Source organism: Nelumbo nucifera, chromosome 3 (assembly GCF_055504915.1).
Source record: "Nelumbo nucifera cultivar China Antique chromosome 3, China Antique-T2T, whole genome shotgun sequence".
Taxonomy (NCBI): domain Eukaryota; kingdom Viridiplantae; phylum Streptophyta; class Magnoliopsida; order Proteales; family Nelumbonaceae; genus Nelumbo; species Nelumbo nucifera.
Genome location: NC_142651.1, coordinates 33,468,789 through 33,491,486, shown reverse-complemented (window position 1 = coordinate 33,491,486; position 22,698 = coordinate 33,468,789). Strand labels below are relative to the sequence as shown.

Sequence of the window (22,698 nt, the reverse complement as noted above, 5' to 3'; positions counted from 1 at the left end):
CCGATAGATTCCAACACATCAGATTCTACTAGCACCTTTGAAATACTAACAGTGTAACCTTCCGGCTTTAATATCCGCGTCCTTGGATTGATCAGTGATTTGGTCTGGAAGGGATGAATTGGTGCCCAACCTAAACTATTCAAAAGGTCTGTGCTTATCCGTGTAGTCCTCACTTTGGCAGCCATTACCCATTAAGACGGTCTCAAGATTGTCCCAGATCAACTACCCCACAGAAAGGGCACAGTGAATAACCTGTACTTAGCCCAATAGGTTTACCAAATCCTTAGGTAATTTTGATTTTTTTTTTTTTTTTATGGTTTGGCTAATAAAAGGAAATAATCAAGCTTGTATTTCATGTTCTTATACATCATTCTGAGGTTATCAGTTGGGCACTAACATCACATTGAACAAAATCACTGAGGTGATATAGGCCTCATAGCTCAAGTATAATCCATGACAATTTTCCATTTCCGCAGCTTAGGATAAACAAAATGATCTATGAATTACAGATTGTTACAGTGGTTGATTGCTAAAGAAAAAAGAAATAGGTAGAGGTACAACAACTAACAATTTTTTTTTCAATGCTGTTGATATTGGTTGCTGAGGTTTCATCTGAAAGATGGCTATGTCACCGACACAGACTCCAATAGAGCATCAAGGTACACTTTCAGCTTCACTTTTGTTATTGCACCTTCCCTCCGACTCTCTGGGACTTCTTGCCCATTCTTGAATAGAATCAAAGTTGGCAACCCATAAACCTTGTATTGTTCAATCAGCTCTGGGTTTGAGTCATGATCAATCTTTACAACCTTTAATCTGCCTTCATATTCCTAAGATCGACAAACAAACATCATTTCAGTAAGCAAAAAGGGTATCCGGATAAGTGCAGAAATGAATTTTGACCCAATTTATAGTTGAAGATCATCTACGATGCCAGTTTTTATCAACAGAAGAAAATTTTTTCCAAACTGATTTAACATTACACCCCAAATTTTTGCATATGTTGTAGAACTAATTTGAGTCACTTCAATGACACTGAGCATCTAATGCCAAGATGTTTCTATGAAGTTACACTTAGGGCCCGTTTGGTTCACGGGAATAGGGGTCTGGAATCAAAATCAGAATGGGTCACTCTGATTCCAACTTTGGTTGGGCAGAATCAGAATCCCATTCCCATTCCTGCTGGAATGGCATTCCCCATTTCCCCCATTTGAGGGAATGGTCATTCCCTCCCCCTCCCTTGGGAATGAAATTCCATTCCAGCTTATTCCAATTCCAGTTCTGATTCCTGTCTGAACTAAACAGACTACATGAATAGACCTTCCAATTCTGATTCCAAGGGATTTGATTCCAATTCTGACTATGAACCAAAAGGACCCTTACTGTATTAGGGCAAATCAAGTCATCCCACTAATGTGATTTTGAGGCTAAGCAGAGCAAGAGTTCTGGCAATTTCAAACTACAAGCAGTATCACACAAGAGGTTAGTGATATTAAATAACCATAGCAGAGGCTTTTGATGTTTTCACAAACCTTGTGGGAGGTTTATGAAATGCAACCAATATATTATACATGTTTTAAGAATTTCACTTTTGAGTTAGGTTGGTTTTGAGGGTGGGCCTTGGCGCAATGGTTGGTAGCTCCATTGCAACCTGGGTGACCAAGGTCCGAATCTTGGAAACAGCCACCCTGTATGTTAAGGGGTAAGTGAGTCTCGTGCACTGTGCTGCCCTAGTTAGGTTGGTTTTGTATATGTAATGAAAGTGAGTCAATCTATTTTTCCCCCGTCAATAAAAGAAAAGAAAAAAGACTTGGCAGAATATACCAGAAAGAAGTAAAAACCAGAATGGTAACAAAAGAAAGACAAAAAGGAGGGTAATTAATGAACTTGGTGACTATTTTCGAACTCTCTTCCTTTTATGACCATTTACATTCTTTTACCTTTATCGTTTTCTATACTTTTAACTAATTTCAATTTTCTGGTAATCTAAAATAATTTTTGAGGTGTTTGCCACTACGTATAATTTTATTTTTCAAAACAAAAACAATTGCCACATTAGTAAAACCATGTTATTTTTTCTGATGTATCGTTTGTTTATGTTTTGAAAAACAATATCATACTGTGAAAATTCCAAGAGTGAAAACCCAATTACCTCCATACCCTATGGATGTGACTAGAACATTTTTATGTATCAGAATACCCAATTACCTCAATCTATTCAGATTGTAAGCTAGAAAGAATACCTCTTGTGAATCTCCATAAATGCGTAGATCTCCAATTGTGTTAACACCTAATTCAACCTACAACAATCTGCCAAATGCAATGGCCATTGTTGATAGTGTCTCAATGTACAAGAAGGTCACCAAACGTCCTCCCTTGCTTCCCCAAACTTTAGAAGAATATCTAGACTTATTTTAAGTCTTCCCTACAGTGTTCCACCCTTCCCAAGGGTTAGATCCGAGTTCTACCTCAAATATATCTAAATGGATTTATCTATCTAACCTAGAGGACCCTCTTTTAGAATTATAAACTCTACAAGTCCAAATTCTAGCTAGAGAAGAATCACAAGGCTTTCCTAAACCAAATCCAACTCTTTCCCAAGTGAAAATAAGAAAAAACCAAAATGCATCATAACACTTCAAAGGGAATCAATTTTGAGGCTGATTTGCTTATATGGGACCCATACGGTTCCCCAAGAGATTGGATTGAACCACAAATCAAATTCATGAGAACCAAGCAAGTCTTGTTCAGAGAGGACTATGAAATACCATACGAGTTAACGATTTGCCAAATAGCTGTCAAAACAACCATAAAGTGGTAGCTTACAGCCATAAGGCCCTTGGAACCTTTCTAAGTACAAGAAAGTACCACCTTTGTCTCCCCTAAGGGATAAAATCAAATAGGTTTTATGTTTTACAAGTATTCAACCCATAGTTTTCAATATGCCAAGGCGAGGCTAGGCGACAGGGGAGCGCCTTGTTGCCTAGTTGCCTAGCCGCTTGCCTAGGCAATGGATTTTTTAAGTAAAAAACATATATCCTAGGGTATTAGTTCCCTAGGTTCCATAACCATATTTTTTTTTATCAGCAGTTCCATAACCATATTTCCTTAATAATTACCATAATTTTCATAAGAAAAGTATAAACTTTATGTTAAAGTATAGAAAATCAGCATATTCATAAGAAAAATAAGAAAGAAAAGAAAATTCAAAGATATGGGCGCTGAACCCCTATTTTGTTATAGGAAAAGAAGAAGAAAATACAGCATTTAGCAATGTTTGTGTTGATTAAACCCTAATAAATAAGAAAATAATAAAAAGAAACTTGTATATAAACACACAAAATGAATATTTTAGTTTAATAATGTTTATTTTATAATTCTAATCTCAAAAAAATTAAGAATATAAAAGTATTTTATAACACAATGTACAAAACTGCTTGGCAATTAGGCAAGGCGAGCCTCCAAGGGCGCCTTGTCGCATAGGCGTCACCTTGACAGCTATGATTCAACAATTCAAACACTAACATGATAATCTTTTCATTCTTAATATATGGTTATTTGCATTAAAGCACTAATGGGAGGACTTATCCCCTTCTAGGCATAAATGTTTGTCTTCAATCAAATGAACTTCAAAGTATTTTGCAAAACCATTTTGGAAAATTACATATAATAATATTTATACTTGCCTAAACCTAGATCAATAAACTTCTTCTTTAATTACCTACAGCGGGAATTTTGTATTTATCTAAGCAAAAGTCATTCAACTTTACTGCACCTTTCTTCTTTGGAATTAGGGTGATGAAAGTGTGATTTAGACTTCGTTCGAGGGCACCTCTGTTCAGGAGGAATTTGAATGACTGGGAGGTGGAGTCTTTGGTCAACTTGCTACAGATTTTATATGATGCCAAGATCCCGGGAACAGGGGAGGACAAAAGGAAATGGTTGTTTGAGAAGTCGGGTTCCTTCTCAGTGAAGTCCTTTTTTAACTACCTTTCAAAGGAGGAGATTTCTCATTTTCCGAGCAACAGGATCTGGATCAGGACTGTTCCTTCAAAGTTAGCTTTCTTTGTTTGGTCTGCAGTGCTGGATAAGATTCTAACCAAGGAGAATTTAGCTAGAAGAGGTGTAGAAGTGACAGATCTGGAATGCACATTTTGTAATGGAAATGTGGAGAATACTAATCATTTGTTACTGCATTGTGACTTTACTTACTGAGTTTGGACAAGACTGCTAGAGCTTTTTGGAGTGAATTTATGCTTCCTTTAGGATGTGATGGGTTTCCTAGAGGCATGGCTCTTAGAGGCCTCAGCAAGGCTGGAAAAGTAGCTTGGAGTATCCTCCCCGCTGCCGATTTCTGGGCAGTGTGGGGTGAAAGAAATATTAGAATTTTTGAAGGGAGGCAGAAACCAAAAGAAGAGGTGCTCAACAGGATTATGGGGATGGTGCTTTCGTGGCTGACAAATCATCCCCTTTTTAAAAACAGACAAACTTGTTCTTTTTTAGCCTGATTTCCTTTTTTGTAAGAAGATCATAGTGTGTTTTTGGGTTGTTTTTGGAGGTTGGCTTTTCTGGGTTTTACTGTCTATTCCGCTGTACAGTCTCTCATTGTACGGGGGCTATATTGTATTCTGCCCTTTTGTTTTTAATGAATTACTTTACCTTACAGATTAAAAAAAAAAAGAATTCATTTCTAGTTGCTCTTTTATTTTCTCAAAGTTCATAGCTAAATTCTTGAGACAAGATTTTAGATCTTGAATCTTTCCTGCAAAAGAAGACTAAGAACAGCCTCACTCAAAGCTATTTAGCCTTTCCAACATAAAAGGTTGTTAACATTTGAGAGAAGAGAATTGATTTCATTAAAAAGATAGAGAGGGTGTACACGAAGAGATGTACAAAGGCCTTGACAACAGAAAAACAAAATCAAAGCCCACTAATTACTTGGCATTGTATTTGCACTATACAATCAGTCCCTTCCAACCCAGATTTTGCTATTGACTTCTCCTTTCAAATCCTACACAACTAAGAGCATATTTTCACCTTTTCTTTCTTGTGTAGTTCAACTAATAAGTCTTAATGATCTTGAAACATTCTTATATTCGCAAATTCTAAAGTAGAATTGTGAACATTCATGCACAAATTCAAAAGTAACTAATTATCAAACCATATTCGCAAATTCTAAAGTAGAATTGTGAACATTCATGCACAAATTCGAGTTCGATGACGGGAAAGTAGAAAGAAATCAGGTTAAAGTGGCACCTGTGAAACCCAATCAATTGCAGGGGAAATTAACTTGCATGGCCCACACCAATCTGCAACAAATTCGACAAGAACGGGAAGATCAGACGTCAGTACCGTCTCCGAGAACTGGCTCTGATTAATCTCTGTAGGACCACAGCTTATCACGAATCTTGGGACCGAGGAGACCCCGCGAAGCCCTAGCTTCCCCCAACTCCGAGACCTAAACAAGAGCCTCCTCGAAGATGGCGATCTAATAAACCAACTCGTCTGCAAGTTGAATGCCGAGGGTGTTATACGCACGGGTGGGACTGATAATCTCAAGGAGGTCGTTGGATTCAAGGTGATAGTCACCATGTTCAAGAAAACTTGGAGAGAGAGAGAGAGAGAGGTCAGAAAGGGAGCACTGCAGAAGAATTCGATTCTCTTATCTACCAAAGAATGACGCCCAAGAAGAAGCCATCCCAGGAGCTGAGAGAACGATTGGCTGTTGGCTGTTGCATGTGTGGTTTGCGCAGTTCCGAGTTGGAAACCGGGAATCTATTCTCTGACTCCGGGTAAGGTTGCAAACTAAACGGGCCCAAACCGAACCCGGACTGATCCAACCCGATAATTTTTACGGGCTGAACTTTGCGGTTTATGCCCCAATAATGTGGATTCGAGGCAATATTAGCAGAGTCCGGATTTTTATCCACATAACATCGCAGCCATACATGCGGAACATCTCATCCTTTCTTACATTTTATAGCCGCCCACAGCTACCCACAATCCCAGACATCACTATAGCCGCACGTTGAGAACATACAAGTGCTAAGCCTCTGATCACATAACGGTGCAAAGCAGAAGATCGGGCTCATGTTTAGGCCTGGGCTACCCTTATCAGTCATCACAAGTGCTAAAGCCCGTCCAGGCCCAGCCCATGATCATCATTTATCACCAATTGTCCAGCCCATTCTTCTTGTGATCCATTAGCAGGGTCCATTAATGGAACAATCCAGAACGTTTTATCCACGTCAGTGACCCGAGTCCCCATTCTCACAGTTGGACGGTTGGAGTCTACACTACTTCCGCCCCTCCTGTGCATCCACATCTCTATAAATACATTGACGATGACGAATGACGATCAGACCTTAAAAAAAAAATAAATAAATAAATAAAAGAAAGAAAGGGAAAAGGAGAGAGGGAAAAATTAAAAAAAAAAGAAAAAAAAAGGTGTTCTTTCTGTTACCAACCTCGGCTCATTCTTTTCCCTCTCCTCCTCCATTCTTTCCTTCTCCTGCAAAGCATGTCATCCGCCGGAATCTCGGGCGGCGGTGGCGGTGGCGGTGGTGCGCCTCAGCAGTATTTCTGCTACCAGTGCAACCGTACGGTCCTTATAACTCCGTCTCCGTCCTCGGACCTCGTCTGCCCTAGTTGCAATGGTGGGTTTCTCGAAGAATACGAAAACCCTAACCCTAGCCCCGCTTCGAATCTCGACTCCCTCTTGGGCTTCTCCGATAATTTCTCTGGATTGCCTTCTCTGGTCGCTGGACTCGGGTTTTCCCCTTTCTTCCCCGCCCCTACCTCTGGTGACCCACAAAACCCTACCGATCTCTCCGGCCTCTTCGGCCCCGGATTCCGCCTACGCTCGTCGCCGACTTACCTCCAAGAAGGCCCCGAAGCGTTTAATCCGTTGGCTTTCCTTCAAAGTTACCTCCAAGCGTTGAGAGCCGACGGCGCGAACATTCAGTTTGTCATTGAGAACAGCCCCGGTGACACTGCGTTCCGTCTTCCCGCCAACCTTGGCGACTATTTCATCGGTCCTGGGCTCGAACAATTGATCCAGCAGTTGGCGGAGAACGATCCCAATCGATATGGGACGCCGCCCGCCTCCAAATCGGCCATTGATGGGCTCCCGGATGTGAAGATCTCGGAGGAATTATTGGCATCGGATTTGGCGCAGTGCGCCGTCTGCAAGGACACGTTCGAGCTTGGGAGCGAGGCAAAGCAAATGCCGTGCAAACATATTTACCACTCGGATTGTATTTTGCCATGGTTGAAGTTGCATAATTCTTGTCCAGTTTGTCGATACGAGTTGCCGACTGATGATCCGGATTATGAGCAACGGAGGGGCGGGCTGGGAACGGGGAGTTCCATTGGGGATGGTGGGCCGGTCGATTCAGGCGGTGGAAGGGCAGGGCAGGAGAACAATCAACCGACAACAGAACGGAGTTTTAGAATAACGCTGCCATCAATATTTAGGGCATTTGCCTCACCTGCAGAGACGAGCAATAGTGGGGTTGGAACCAACAATGGCAGTAATGGAGGGGACCCGAACAGTGGTAATCGAGGGAATAGGGATTTTGGGTCAGAGACCAGGCAAGAAGATTTGGGTTAAGGATTGTAGGTACTGTTCTAAGAACTAGACATTCCTTCTTTTTTTTTTCCCTTGTTATATTTTTCTTTATGCATTATGCTTCTGTCGTTGTTGCTCTGCTGCTGTTGTTTACGAGTTTATGCATGGGTATATGGATTCAGAACTTGAGATTATGTGGTAATCTGTCTATCCTAGAATAAAGTTGGGTTACTTTGAAGGTTTGACCATGTGTATCTACTTTGTGACAGTGGGAGTTCCTTAAGCTGACAACAATCAACAAATCTCCTCTCCTCATGCGAGTTGTGATTTGTTGTCCAGGGCTGTTTGATTTTTGTGTATACCTTATTACATTAAAATAACCTCCCAAGCACCATGGTCCCTCCTAGAGACCTCTGATATCACTGAGTTATTCTCACATCTCATTTCTTTCTCTACAACTATTGGAGCTGTGCACATTTGTCATTACACATTCAAACCCATCCTCAGGTTGTTTAAATCTTATTGAAACAGTGAGTCTCCCAACTAACTCTTTCAAATCTTCTAGACTCTCATTTATCCACATAGCGGCAACACAATCCTTCATGAAGCTCCCCAAAAGGGTGCCAAAGCCCAACTTATGTCTCTAGAACTGCATAGGCTTCTAAATCCACCTTCTATCAATTTTTGATATAAGAACTAGATCAGTTTTTTCTCTTCTAATCACTTCTCTGTGATCCCTCTTTTCCTAGCACTGCCAATCCCGTTCACATTCCAATTTATTATATTTTTTTTATAAATATCCAATTTATTATATTTATTTCTATACTTTCTTTTATTTTCCCTTCATGTTCCCCGTAATCCTTCATTTTCTTCTGACTTCTCCTTTCCCCTCTTTTACTGAACTCCTTATTACAACCTACATCCAATTTTAATTTTTCCACCCCATTCTTTTTTTCCCCCTCTCAACATTTCCTTGTGTACACTAAAATCTTTTGAGGTTTTAAACTGAATTCCCATCCTTTTTTTTGAAAAGGTAAAGTAAGAGTTCATTAAAGGAAAAAGAAGAAGAGTACAAAGGAAGGCTCTCCAGTGCAGCAGGAGCACAAGGAGAAAAGCAGAGGCCCACAAAACCAAAAGTGGGCCAAACAACACGGAACAAAATTGCTTGGCCCAACAATGGACAGAGCACAAACACAATACTTCGATCACAGCCAAAAGGCCTAACTCCTCATTTAACTCCTTTTTTTATGCTTTGTTCATCTAATTCCTGTCTTAGTTTCTCATTTTTTTCTTTGCATCTTCTGCAGTTCGTCCATTTCCTTTTCCTTCAGCTCCTCAAATATCTGGCTTATTAATTGTCAAATTCTTTCCCCTTCCTCCTTATCCTCACCTTTTTCCTAGCCCCTTCTTCTCTACCCTTTCTTCTTCTTCCCCTTCTACACAGGTTGTGGCATCAATTGACATGGATTGAGAAGCTAAATCTGCCTCAATTGAAATGACACAATTACCTTGGGCAAGAAAGGAGAAAGTATTTCAGAGTATCACAACTTTTTTTTGTAGAAATGCATCCCTATCCTGTTCCAGAGATTGTTGATAGCCTTCCAAAATGTGCATCCCTGCTCATCGTTTGGTTTTCCTTTCCTATCTCTTTACATACACCTTGTGTTTGTTCCAAATTTAGCATTAGAACCCTCTCTATCGGATTTTCATTTTGTCTCTCCATCCCCTTTCTTTGGCCGCAGCTGTTTGTGTTTTTTCCTTCTCTCTAAGGTTCATTTCGACTTACATCTTGCAAAGTTTTAGATTCTTGATCATCTTTTGTGAAGAGGTGCTCGGTATGAAGAATATCTAGTGATTCCTTTGCTTGTCCTTTACTCTAGGTCAACACTGCCAACACTTGAGTCGTTATAAATCTCCATTACATCTGATCCATCCTGTATCATGAGTCTCTTCTAGTCCTAACTTTCATTGTTGTGTATACCTGTGATTTGGCCGATTGCAAGTGGGAGAGGGAGTTACATCAGGACACCTGTTTCATTTTTGAGCTTTCATTCACTTTTGTTGTTGTTCTTCGATCCGGTTGAACCATTCTGTTGGTCCGTTCTCAACTGAATTGGTTCATTGAAGGCTTCCTTTTGATTTTCCTTAACATTTAGCAATGATTTAGGCATACTGACCTTCCCTAGGCCTAGGTGCAATGCCTTTACAGAGGTGTGCCTAGTTTGTGCATGGTGATCCTTGCACCTCAGCCCAGGTGCATGCCTTTGTTAAAATTTGCCTTTTTTTGCCTTTTGATCTTCCATCTTTGACTCAGATTCTTCATCTTGAATATTCTGTTGGATATTGCTTTTCCGGATTCCTATCTCTTTATCTTTCCTTTTGTGGTAATTTCTTGCCTTCTTTTGTCGTGTGGCTCCTTGGATGCCACATAATACCAGGAAAGACACATATCATCTTCTCCAGCTCTTCCCTCCTTCCACCACTACGTTTCAATGGAAGTGACAATTCAAACTTGGAATTTCTACTTATTAGAGTACAATTCTACCATATGATGAGTCGTATCTTATTTAACACCAACCAACTGCATCACCACTGATCAGAGGTTACTGAAATCAAACCATCTCACCCCCACATAGTGCTGCTATCTCTCGAGAATATCTTTTGACCATAAGTGAAAAGCAGTCCTAGAAGTCACAATACTGTCTGTCTGTCTTTAGGATAATATTGCCTAGGGAAGCAAAGAAGCTAGAGAAAATGATGAGAGACTTTCTTTGGGAACTGGTAGAAGGTAAAGAAGATCATGTAATCAAATTGGAGGTTGTGAGTGGAAGTAAAGAAGAAGGGGATTTGGGTTTAGGAAAGGTGGTTCAAAAGAATCTACTGTTGTTAGGGAAGTGGGTGTGGTGGTGGCCCCTAGAGCGAGAGTGGCTTTGGCATGAAGTGGTGAAAAGTATTCATGGATGTTCAGAGAATGGGTGGGGTGTTGGTGCATCACGGAGGACTAGCTTGGCAACACCTTGGAAGGCAATTCACAGATTACTTCCACAGTTTATCAGTTGTGTCGGGTATGATGTTTTCTCTGGAAATTCTGTTCAGTTTTGGGAGGATACCTGGGTTGGATATCTTCTCTTAAAAGACCTTTTTCCTTGTTCTCTGTTTCTTTGTATAAAAAAGAGGTGATATCAAAAATGTCTGCCTTCTATTTAAAGCTCTTGGCTTTGACCTGGGACTTTGGCTTCCGTAGAGGGTCAAGGGGTGAGGAAATTGAATTTTTTTCTAATCTGCTTTGCCTCCTTGATAAGGTTTGGTTGGATCCTTTTAAGCTAGATAAAAGGTTTTGGGTCCCTAGTCCTAAAGGGAGTTTTTCTTGTGGCTCCTTTTTCAAATCCCTTTGCCAGTCTTTCACTCAATAGGTTTTCCCTTTCAAAGAAATCTGGTATAGGCCGGTTCCCCCCAAAGGTTATGGCTTTTTGTTAGGAAGTGTTGTATGGGAAAGTAAACACCTCGGATAACCTACAAAAGAGAAGACCTTTCTTTTGTATTTCACCTAACTAGTGTACTCTTTGTAGATCTCATGGTGAGGATTGTTACCGTTTATTTATTTCTTGTACGGTCACTGCAGAGCTTTGGGTTTGGCTTTTCTCTTTGTTTGGGTGCAGGTGGAATATGCTAGTAGAAGTAAGCATGATCTTTAACCCTTCTGCCTTCTCCTGACCCCACAAAAGAGGAAGGATTATGTGGAGGTGTGTGAAAACAGCTTTAATATTGACAATTTGGGAAGAAAGGAATGCCATAATCTTCTAAGAAAAGGAGAGGAATATCTTATGTATAGGGCAATACATTGGTCAAAGACCTTAGATCTCTTCCACCATTTCTCCTTTACTGACTTATGGAGGAACTGGCTAGCAGTAGCAAGCTGCTCCCCTTAGGGTAACCCCAAGTCCCCCCCCTCTCCCTTAAGGTTTACTAAAGCTGAATTTTGATGGGAGCTAGGGCATCAGGGCCTTCTGGAATGAGAGGTGTATTGAGAAATGAGTTTGGAAAGGTTGTTTGTTCTTCCCTATTCCGGTCCTTTGGGTGTTGGGAATAGGGCAGGGTTACTAGCTTCCATTACAAGGAGTGTATCATGCAAATGAATTGGGTGTGGAGCAGCTGTTAATTGAAGGTGATTCCAAGGTAGTGGTGGAATGTTTGAAGAATCCCAAGGATGCTGTGTGGTGCTACAAGAATGAACTAAAGAAAATCTTCAGGTTGCTGACAAGGAATATGTCTATAATAATACCGTGGGTGGGGGAGATCAGCTAATGCCTTTGCTGATGTTTTGGCAAAACATGGGGTAAATAGGAAATCACTGTTCTGGGCTCAGTGATCTCATATTCTTGTATCTTATGTTGTAGTTTCTGTTTAATCTGTTCGGAGAGGTGGCATCCCGTGTCTCTCGAAGGGTCTTCTCATTGTTCCAGTAATATGGAATTGCTCCTTAATCATTTCTACTATTCCATCCCAATTGTGAATCTTCTCCTTTGCTGAAACTACCAGTCATTGAAATCTTTCATCATCTTTTGTTCCTCCCCCCATCCATTTCCAGACTACTTCCTTTTCTTTTTCTCTTCCTCTTTCAGCTTGTCTCCATTATTTCACTGGTTTGTGTATCCATTTCAGACTACTTAGTTTTCCTTCTATGGAGGTTTGGGTATCCTCTTTGAAATCTGTGATGCAATTGCTTCTACTGTTAGTTACTTGGACACTATCTTCCCTGGTTCTGTTACCCAGGTTATAACTAATGGTAGGGGTTGTTCATCAAAAAAGTAATTTTAGGTGTTAAAGAAACATAGGATTTAATGATGCATATCCATGGGCTTAGATGGGTAACTTAGACAAAGTGGCTTGAATTATATATAGCTGCATGAGGTTGCTCCTGCCTATCTATCGGCGTTCATTCCTTGATTGCTTCTAATGTTGAAAGCCCATAAACTTAAATTGACCCTTTTTGGTGGAATGCAAAGACAGATGGGTGACTTGGACAAAGTGGCCTGAATGATAAAACAAGAGAAGTATAGTAGAACGATGAAAACTTGTGGTGAAGAATAGATACAAACAAGAACGAGAAAAAAGATAAGCAATGAGTTATGAGATGTCAGAATGATTAAAGTTGCAATAGCTCGTCAAATACACCCAACCATTCTTATATTAGTTCTAGTAATATTCTTAAAGCTTGAACTATGAGCCACTTTATATCTGCTGTGCTTACTGCTGAGACCTAAATAGGTGAGTCTATACCCTGGAACTACGGGGGTGTTTGCCAATGTGCAAGGTTTTGTTTTAGTAAATGCTCCCAAGTGATGTTTTGCCAAGCCTGCAAAACATGATTACTGCTAGAAAGGGACTGCTGGTAGCCTGTAAAACATAGTTACTGCTAGAAAGGGCATATCGTACTGATACTTCGAACCTTGCTTATACTATTTGGTTTTTATAGAATGACTGTTCTTGCTGGTAGCTACTGGTGGACCATTTATCTGGTTTTCTCATACATTTAGTGGATGTTAACCAATATGATTTTTTTTTTCAAAACAAAACAATTGTGAATTGCCACTTCTGCGAAATCATATTGTTTTTTCTTTATTCTGATGCTGCAGTTCTTTTTATTTTCAAAAACAAATTCATACATTCTGATGAATATCCACTTGGATTTTTACAAAAGACATGCTGAGTTTGCTTTGCCATGGTAGAACAATTGGCTATAGATCTTTCATTTGGCTTGTACATATTCTCTGAAAGCTGCAGGATCTGTCTCTCTTGTGTTAATATCTCATGCTTTTTATTCAGATTTGTGTTAAACCTTTCTGCTCTATTTGGTAAATTATTTTATAAGACATTGTTTTGGCTCCAATTTGTATACATAGTAGAATGAAATGCTTGTTTGGTTGCAAAGAGATGAAAGGTTATTGTGTTTTTCTTTGTGAACTTTGGAGTTCTGCAATGATAAGACTCGAATGCACAAAGTGGCTAAGAGAGAAAATGAGAAAAAGTTAACCCCAAATTATGTCTATGCATTGTGGATTAAGGAAGGCGATGGGAACACTAGATTCTTCCATGATTTGGCAAATAGGAGACGAAGAAAGAATTTTGTGACCAAGCTAGAGATAGGAGAGGAGGTGATTACCAACCAGGATGACATAGCCAGAAAATTTGTGGACCACTTCAAATCGATTTATAGAAGGCATTTGAGTGAGAGAACAGTCATGGAAAGGGTGGATTGGCCAAGAATTGATGGAGTGGCAAGGTGGCTGGAAAGGGATTTCGAGGAAGAAGAGATTAAGAAAGTTGTCTTTCTAATGGATAGATCCAAGGCTCCGGGTCCAGATGGCTTTACAATGGGTTTTATCAAGACTGTTGGGAGGTGTTGAAAGAGGATCTAGCTGAAGTCTTTAAGGAATTTGCAGACAATCACACTATAAGCCCTGGAATTAATGCCACTTTTTTGGCCTTGATACCTAAGAAGATTGATGCCAACCACCCAAAAGATTATAGGCCTATTAGTCTGGTGACAAGCATCTATAAAATTCTGGCTAAAGTGCTCTCATTGAGGATCAAAATAGTCCTCCCTACCATCATTAGTGAAACTCAGGGGGCTTTCATTCAAGGGCGACAAATAACAGATCAAATCTTAATTGCGAATGAGTGTGTGGAGGAAATGAAAAGGTCTAGTAGGAAAGGATTCATTTGTAAATTGGATCTTGAAAAGGCCTATGATTTGGTGGACTGGGAGTTTCTATTAGAGGTTATGCGAAATGGTGGATTGGGGGACAAGTGGTGTAGTTGGATCTTTGGGTGTATCAGTACTTGTCACTACTCTATTCTGGTAAATGGTACGGTAAGGGATTTTTTTCCGCTTGCAGGGGTGTTAGGCAAGGGGATCCACTTTCACCATTCCTTTTACCTTAGTAGCTGATGTGATTAGTAGGATCATTACTAAGGCTGACAGCGAAGATGCCATTAGGGGTTGGAGAATAGGGAGACACCAAGTCCCCGTCACCCACCTTCAGTTTACAGATGACCTAATGATTTTTTGTGAAGGAGGTCTTAGTGAAAAGGTAGCAAACCTAAAGGAGCTAATAAAAGGATTTGAAAGTGTCTCTAATTTGAGAATAAATCTGGAAAAGAGTTGCGCAGCAGGTATAAATTTGGAGGTAGGGGAGGTTGAGGCTATTGCGGAGTGTCTTGAGTGTTCCACCTCTGCTTGGTCTATGTCATATTTAGGGCTTCCTTTAGGGCCAAATCCTAGGGAGAGTAGATTTTGGACCCCAGTGTTAGAAAAATTTGAGAAGAGATTAGTCTCATGGAAGAGGAACTATATCTCTTTAGGAGGAAGAATTACCCTAATAAGAGCTACATTGGCTAACTTACCTACCTATTATTTGTCTGTCTGTAGGATACCAGTTAGGGAAGCTAGGAAGCTGGAGAAGTTGATGAGAAACTTCTTATGGGAGCCGAGACAAGAGAAAAAGGATCACTTGGTTAATTGGGAAATTGTGTGCAGAAGTAAAGAAGATGGGGGTTTGGGAATTGGGAGGGTAACTAGCAAGAATCAAGCTCTGTTAGGGAAATGGTTGTGGAGATGACCTTTGGAAAGAGAGAGATTGTGGCATGAGGTGGTGGGAAGCATTCATGGGAGGTTAGAGAATGGATGGGATGCTGGTGTATCAAGGCAAGCTAACCTAGCAGCACCTTGGAAGGCTATTCACAACACCCTTCCTCAATTCCTCAATTTTATCAGGTATGAAGTTTGTTCTGGCAACTCTATCCTTTTTTGGGAGGATATTTGGGTAGGGGATTCACCGTTAAAGGTTTTGTTCCCCTCGCTTTTTTCTATTTCTTTGTACAAAAAAGAGGTGGTCTCAAAATTTGTCTCACCCTTGGGAACACCCTTAGACCCTACTTGGGATTTTGGTTTTCGTAGAGGACTTAGGGATGCTGAAATCGAGTCTCTTTCTTTTTTGCTTGGGTGTCTTAATTAGGTTTGTTTGGATCCCTCCAAGCCAGATAAGAGGGTTTTGACTCCTAGACCCAATGGAACCTTCACTTGTGCTTCTTTTTTCAAGTTCATCTCTCAACTTTCTACTCACCTACTCTTTCCGTCAAAAGAAATTTGGTGTAGGCCAATCCCCCCAAAAATTATGGCTTTTTGTTGGGAAGTTTTCCATGGGAAAGTAAACACTTTAGACAACCTACAAAAGAGAAGACCTTTTCTCTGTATTTCTCCTAATTGGTGTGTCCTCTGTAAAGCTCACAGTGAGGATTGTTACCATCTATTTGTATCTTGTCCCTTTTCTGCAGACCTTTGGGCTTGGCTACTTCCGTTGTTTGGGGGTAGTTGGAGTCTACCAGCAGAAGTTCACATGCTCTTTAACCATTCTACCTTTTATTGGCCTACAAAAATAGGGAGAATTATGTGGAGATGTACTCGTGTTGCTTTGACTTGGACTCCTTGGGAAGAAAAGAATCTCAGAATTTTTTAAGATAAGGAAATGAATAACCAAGATTTGAAAGACTGTGTGTTAAACAGGGCAATACATTGGCTGAAGACCTTGAAAATCTTTCATCAATTCTCCTTTAATGACATTTGGAGAAATTGGTCAGCAGTAGCAAGGTGTTCATCTTTAAAGGCCAAATCAATTACAAGCTGGTCTCCTCCACCCGAAGGCTCAATTAAGTTGAACTTTGATGAAAGCAACATGGGTAATCCAGGATTATCCGGAGTGGGGGTGCTTTGAGAAATGAGAAGGGAGAGATTTTGTTGCTCTACTCGGGTGTTTTGGGAATTGGGAATTCTATCAGGGCAGAACTTTTAGTTGTTGTACAAGGGGTCCAATTTGCAAACCAGCTGGGGGTACAACAACTAATAATCGAGGGGGATTCCAAAGTGGTGGTGGGTTTGTTGAAAAATTCTGAAGAGGCTATGTGGCGATACAAGAATGAAATGAAGAAATTTAGTTAGTTGACAAGGAAAGCTGGGGGTACAACAACTAATAATCGAGGGGGATTCCAAAGTGGTGGTGGGTTGGTTGAAAAATTCTGAAGAGGCTATGTGGCGATACAAGAATGAAATGAAGAAATTTAGTTGGTTGACAAGGAATATGTTGGTCACTGTACAGTGGGTGGGGAGATCAGCAAATACCTTGTCAGATGTGTTAGCTAAGCAAGGGGTAAATAGGGAAAGAGTTATTTTGGGCTCAGTTGTGATTCTTGTTTTTCTTTCCTAGTTTACTTGTAAGTTTCAAAGAGGGGCTGCAGCTCGCGCCTCTCACTGGGATGATGTATGAACTCACTCTAATTTACTTCTGAATCAATAAACTTATTATTATTCATAAAAAAAAATTATGTCTATGCATTCATTGACATGAACCAAGAAGTTATAGAAATTCTGAGGTCTTGGAGTGCAGATCTGATAGTAATAAAACAACTCTTGGAACATAGCTTTTTCTGTGCCAACCATCCCCAATACATGTAAAATGCACTTGTGCATATTATTTAGCATAAACTTAAAACTTCCATTTGTTGAGGACTGGAATAAAACTGTGATGTACCCTAGTGTTGTTTGTTGCTAGCACAAATTCAGACTTGTCCTGGTGGTGCTTTGAAATAAAAATTTACTATGGGCTGAGCCTTATTCTTTTCATTAAAGCAACCTGTATACCAAGTAATATATAATTCTGTAATTCCGGGCTAGTTTTATTTAACGTTGCCTATCATGTAATTCATGTCTACTACTACAAAGTACAAACAAATCATATGTTTTGGTTGTTGGATACTTGTTGTATTCCTTACTAGTTGGGGGTGTCAAATGGTAAGGAAAAGCATTTATTTGATAGAGGACTCATGCTCTGCAGCTTCTTACGTCTTTCGAGATCAAGGAACAACTCTTTCTAGTCTTGCTTTCATGGTAACCCCTCTAGACGAGTCTTTTCTTGATGGAAAGGGATTCAAATATGTAACGATGTATGGACATAAAAAGGGATCATATACATAGAAGATTAGTGCTGTTGCATTTGGAAAATGGGTGATACCTTTTCTGCTCCAGAAGAATTCCTTGTAATTTCATAATTGAGGACAATTAATTTTCTTAATTGATTTGCATTTGCATAATTGTTTTCATTGACGACCTCTATTTTTATTTTTTGACTTCTTGTTATGGAGTGGTTTAAATGTTGAAATTATACCGTATGTCATTTTAATACTCCTACTTAGAGTTGCCGAAATCCATCAGCAAGTATTTCTACATGGTTTTTATATTAAATATTGGATTGGAGCCTGTAGAAAACGAACCAGTGCCACACCAAACAAGTATGGAAAAATAATGCTATTGTTATCAGGTAACTACTTTTCAACCTAGGTGGTAGTAGCGGGATTCGAATCCGCCTCTCTTCTGGGCAAGCTTTTCAATCGGCAAGTTATTCGTTTCGGGGTTGATTAAGATTTAAAATATTGACATGATACGCCTGATACAGGGCATATTTGAATGTGTGGATATGTGGAATGGGTGGAAAATGATGACTGCCAATAGGTGGAAGATGATATGACCTGTTCTGCTTGTCATGACTGCCACATAACCTGTAGCACCGGTCATGACTCGTGACCATCTATGGAAAAAATTTTGGTGGTTGTGTGACCAACGACATAGGTAAAAAATGCAGATTCTTTTGAATTTTTATTGACAATTTCTTTAGGCTGTCCAATTATCAATGGAAAATTTATAAATGATTTTCATTGCAGAAATACTATAAATGGATCTACAAATGATTTTGAACTCATTTATCTAACAATGTTTTATGCTGAAAATGGTTTCTCTTAATTTTTTTAGAAAAAAAATTGAATAATTAAAAGACCATTTATTTTATATATTTGAAATGGTTTTCATGGCAAGCAAAAAATATAAGATGGTGTTATTGTTGAAAACATTAAATCCATTGAATGTTTAGTTAGATTGGAATTTCAAACATTGTTTGATGTATTATTGTTAAAATGTTTATGATCTAGACTTTGAATGGAATATGCCATCAGCCCATAAGCACCCAACCTTAGTGGCAATGAAATTTGATTCTAAGTCTTCTCTCTAGCTAAAGAATTTACCAATGTTTATTATTATTCATGTATTTGTGGGATTTGTAATTATTTTTCTAATATGTCCAAGTGTATCCATTTTTTTTTTTTTGGTGTTCATCCATATGTAACCAAAGAGCATTACAATATGCACTCATATCCAAGTTTATTGTATGATACAATAATGATACTAACCTTGTATAAGATGGTGTGCAAAAGAGCAAAAAGCTCAAATATAGTTTTGTTTTTAATTGATTTTTTGTCTAGTTAATTAATCTTCATCATCTTCATACTAAGGATTGAAATATCAATATGATAGTTTGATATGGGGTGTATTATATCGGTATCGACCATAATTAGGATGAGATACGCCAAGACTAAAAGTGTATATTTCCAATCATGTGTATTGGGCTGATACCGGTGCTTATTATTGCGTTGTATTGGCTGATACACCGATACATTGCACCTTTCTACTAAAAAAGTGAAGTTAGGGTGATTTGAACCTTGGTCACCTAGCACGTAACTTGCCTAAGTCTTAAATTGACCCTTAAACCACTAAGTCAACAAATCAGACCTAGAATAATCTTGCTTAATAGTTGGGTTTATTGGGTTTAGACCCAATAAACTCAATTATACTAAAACTATATTTGTCTATTAATAAAAATGATAGAAAAACATTAAATTATTTATATTTTTAACTAAAAACATTGATTATAGAATCGGAATTGACCAATTAATTGGGACAAAGTCATGAAATTGACATCGTTATAATCAGTTCGGGCTCATCGGCTAGATCCTCTCTATTGATAGCCTTATAACTTGAACCATCTGGCTATAGTTTTTGGTATGTTTCCAAAGGTGTGGGATTTACCTTATGAAGTAGAGGTTGAATTGGATCTTGATGGTATACCATATTTTTTTATTCTTTTCACAAGAGGTTGATATTAGATCTCATCCTTGCTAGGGGTGCAAATGGATTAAATCATGATCCAATCTTATTTAGTCGATTTCAGATATCCCCATTTTGGATCTTCGGATTGGACCAGATCGGATAATATGAATCAATTAGAAATCGGATCACCCCCTATCCGACCTGATATATATGTTATTTATTTATATAGATATATACAACATATATATGTTATTTATTTATAAATAGGGTATTTATATTGTATTTTTGTAAATTTGTCATATTATTTATTTTTTATAAAATATATATGATGAAAATAGTTGAAAAGATCATTGTATTTTTTGTTTTTCTTTATTTAAATTTGGTATATTTTATTTTTTAATAATTTATTTAAAAAAAATAAATCGGATCGGATCAGATCTGAATATTCAACTTCCTCATCACATTCGAATTCAAATCATTGTTTATGAGATTCGATCAGATCCACTGTTCATAATATCATATTCAGATATACCCTAATTCGAATCCGATCCGATCTATTTGCATCCCTAATCCTTGCAAAAGGGACATGGTCTATCGCATGTTTTATGGAGATGGAAACCAACCAGACTTGATGGAAACCAACATAACTCACTCATATGTACTCGCTTATCCAATCTCAATGGTTCTTTATACTTTTTCTATTCCATATATCACGAGTGGGTTGGGTCAACCCACATACCCAAAAAACCATTTTAAGAGAACATATTTTTGTCCTTTTTTTATTATTACCATGTGACATAAACTTCCTCCTCTTCATCTAAGTATAAAATTGCCACATGCAAAGTATGTTTACATTTGCTAGTAGAACTGAAGTGGAGAGAGCAGTTATGAAAGTGGATAAAAGGGAAAGATTAAGAAGGCAATGCTCCTTGAAAAAGAGACAATAGGAAAGGTGGTAGGGAATAAACACTTAATTAGGGGCATCCCACTTAGAAAGTTGTTTAATCATGTAAATTCATTAGTATTAATGATAAAAAGTATTTATTTTAGACAAGGGTTCAACTATAATACCTAGAAGACATGATATCAAAAAAACTTGAAACCAATTAACCAGTATCATAAAAGTGGTAACCAATCAAGTGTGGGGAGGAAAATTTTCCCCATCCCTGTTGGATAGTTAACTTATCTGACCTAGTCAGGTTGGGTATGGAGGTGTCGGCCCACCAGTGTTGGGTTGTCCCCGATTGAGACAGATTCCCCATTGGGGCCAAAGATGGGGGATAATTTTTCTCCCTGATAGGGATTAGGGGTGGGGATGGGGGGTTATTCAATAATTGGGGATGGGAACAGGGAGTGTAGTCCCCACCCTTGAACCGACCCCATTGCCATTTCTAATCAAGTGGTATTTATCAAAATCCATGGGAAGGTTTTGATTAGCCAAAGCTCTTTAGGCATCATGCCTTTTTGGTAGCATAGATTTTCCTCTTTCAAAAGTGGAGTACTTCTATCACAAATTAAGGTTTGTTTAGTCTTTTAATTTAAAAATAGAACAAATTTCTTAAATTACCCGAGTGGTTTAGGAAATTGACTAACTCGCCCTTGTTGTTTACATATTGTCTTAAAGTACCCTTAAGTTTTTTGACAATTGTTTAAAACCTCTTTTGTCGTTTAACTTTTTGTCACAATCCGTTCACATGTGACATCACGTGATTGATATATTTTTTAAAATTCCTAAAATACCCTTTTTATGGTTCCACTCCATCTCCGACTCCGTCTTTGTCTCCGACTCTGTCTCCGTTTATGTCTTGTTCTCTAATCGTATCTATTTAATCTTCTACACATCCATTGAACACTTGAAATTCCCCTCTATTTCGCTTGGGAGAAAAGTAGGAAGGAGATAAAGAATAGCCTAGTGAGAGTGCCAGAGCTATGCTCCTATATGAACCATACTTTCTTGGCCTCCCTCTCTTCTTTCTACCCATCATGTCCATCCCCACTGCTCCTCCTCCAAGGCTTCTCTCCATTCTCATGCTTACTGCCATTATAATCACCTGTGGCACCACTCCCACTACTCACGGCCCTGGCCCACCTTTTCTCACCGGAGACTCAGTCTCCATGTTAGTGTTAGTTGGGGAGCCATAGACCATGCTCTTTATTTCTGGGCAAAAAATGCTCTAGACCAGTAGATTGCAATAGGCCCAACTTAGGTGATAGAAAGGGGAAAGAGAAAGAAACAACCCAAGAAAGTTTTATCACCAGTAGTTATTGGATCTATCGATTATGCTCCTTCTCTTCAACTAATGCTGTGTTTGGTTGCAATGCAAATTCATTGATGCAAAACTATGGCAGTGCAAATGTTTTGGGTGTAAATTTTGGTCTATTTTTGTCTCGAAATTTACCTTATTTTGTTTGGTTGCAGTACAAGTGAAGTAAAATAAGACCTAAAGCAAAATAAAGTAAAACCCAAAACAAAATTAAACCAAATTTGGCATTTTGCATTTTTTTTTTCATTTACACTCCTATACTAGTACAAATAAAATTGCACTGCAACCAAACACAGCCTAAATCAGTCATCCCACTTGAAAGTTTGATTGCAAGCTGCACTAAAAAAACTAACATGATAAGATTAAAATACTGTTAATAAGTCGAAGTGATCAGTTTAGCTGGATTTCTGGAGAAGCAATTTCTTTGGTGGGATAGTTCGACCGTGAGGTTTGGGGATGCCAATGTATTGGACCTGGGCTGAATGATAGTAGACCCGGTTCCAACTGTTAATAATAGATACAATACAGAATCAGCCCTATCCAATCGAGATTATCATGTCTGATTTAATAAGGTATCTTTTTTATGTGCTAAATATACATATTGGAACGCGATCGGAACCAAGGGAGGGGACAAATGGTGTACAATTCTTGATTTTTTTTTCGGTTTTATTTTGAAAATTTTAGTAGTAGTGGAGGGTAAATTTGATATTTTATTTTTTCCATTAGTGGTTAACGATGATGTCAATTGTAAATAGTAAGGGTAGAGTTGGTCAATTTCCTAAATCATAGAGAGTACTTTATGAAATTTGCCTTTAAAATATCACACATGTGAATGTGGAGACAACCTTGGAGACTAATAGCAAGAATAAGTT

General features: G+C 38.8%; 2 protein-coding genes across 2 annotated transcripts; one reads left to right on the top strand and one right to left on the bottom strand.

Annotated features, from left to right (window-relative positions):
• Nucleotides 1-440: 440 nt before the first annotated feature.
• Nucleotides 441-5,755, bottom strand: LOC104592153 (thioredoxin X, chloroplastic). Its single transcript, XM_010251367.3, has 2 exons — nt 5,257-5,755; nt 441-830 (listed from the first exon to the last, which is right to left on the bottom strand). The coding sequence occupies exons 1-2, from the start codon at nt 5,590-5,592 to the stop codon at nt 624-626; spliced, it is 543 nt and encodes a 180-aa protein (XP_010249669.1). The 5' UTR covers nt 5,593-5,755; the 3' UTR covers nt 441-623.
• Nucleotides 5,756-6,359: 604 nt separating this feature from the next.
• On the top strand, nt 6,360-17,725 carry LOC104592143 (E3 ubiquitin-protein ligase RING1-like). Its single transcript, XM_010251356.3, has 2 exons — nt 6,360-7,621; nt 17,461-17,725. The coding sequence occupies exon 1, from the start codon at nt 6,521-6,523 to the stop codon at nt 7,610-7,612; it is 1,092 nt and encodes a 363-aa protein (XP_010249658.1). The 5' UTR covers nt 6,360-6,520; the 3' UTR covers nt 7,613-7,621; nt 17,461-17,725.
• Nucleotides 17,726-22,698: the final 4,973 nt, after the last annotated feature.

Bases quoted from the DNA above. Each gene is read 5' to 3' on its own strand.
- LOC104592153 (XM_010251367.3), bottom strand. From the start codon at position 5,592: ATGGTGACTATCACCTTGAATCCAACGACCTCCTTGAGATTATCAGTC. The intron at 831-5,256 runs GTGCCACTTTAA...TGTCGATCTTAG, and splicing joins CAATTGATTGGGTTTCACAG to GAATATGAAGGCAGATTAAA.
- LOC104592143 (XM_010251356.3), top strand. From the start codon at position 6,521: ATGTCATCCGCCGGAATCTCGGGCGGCGGTGGCGGTGGCGGTGGTGCG.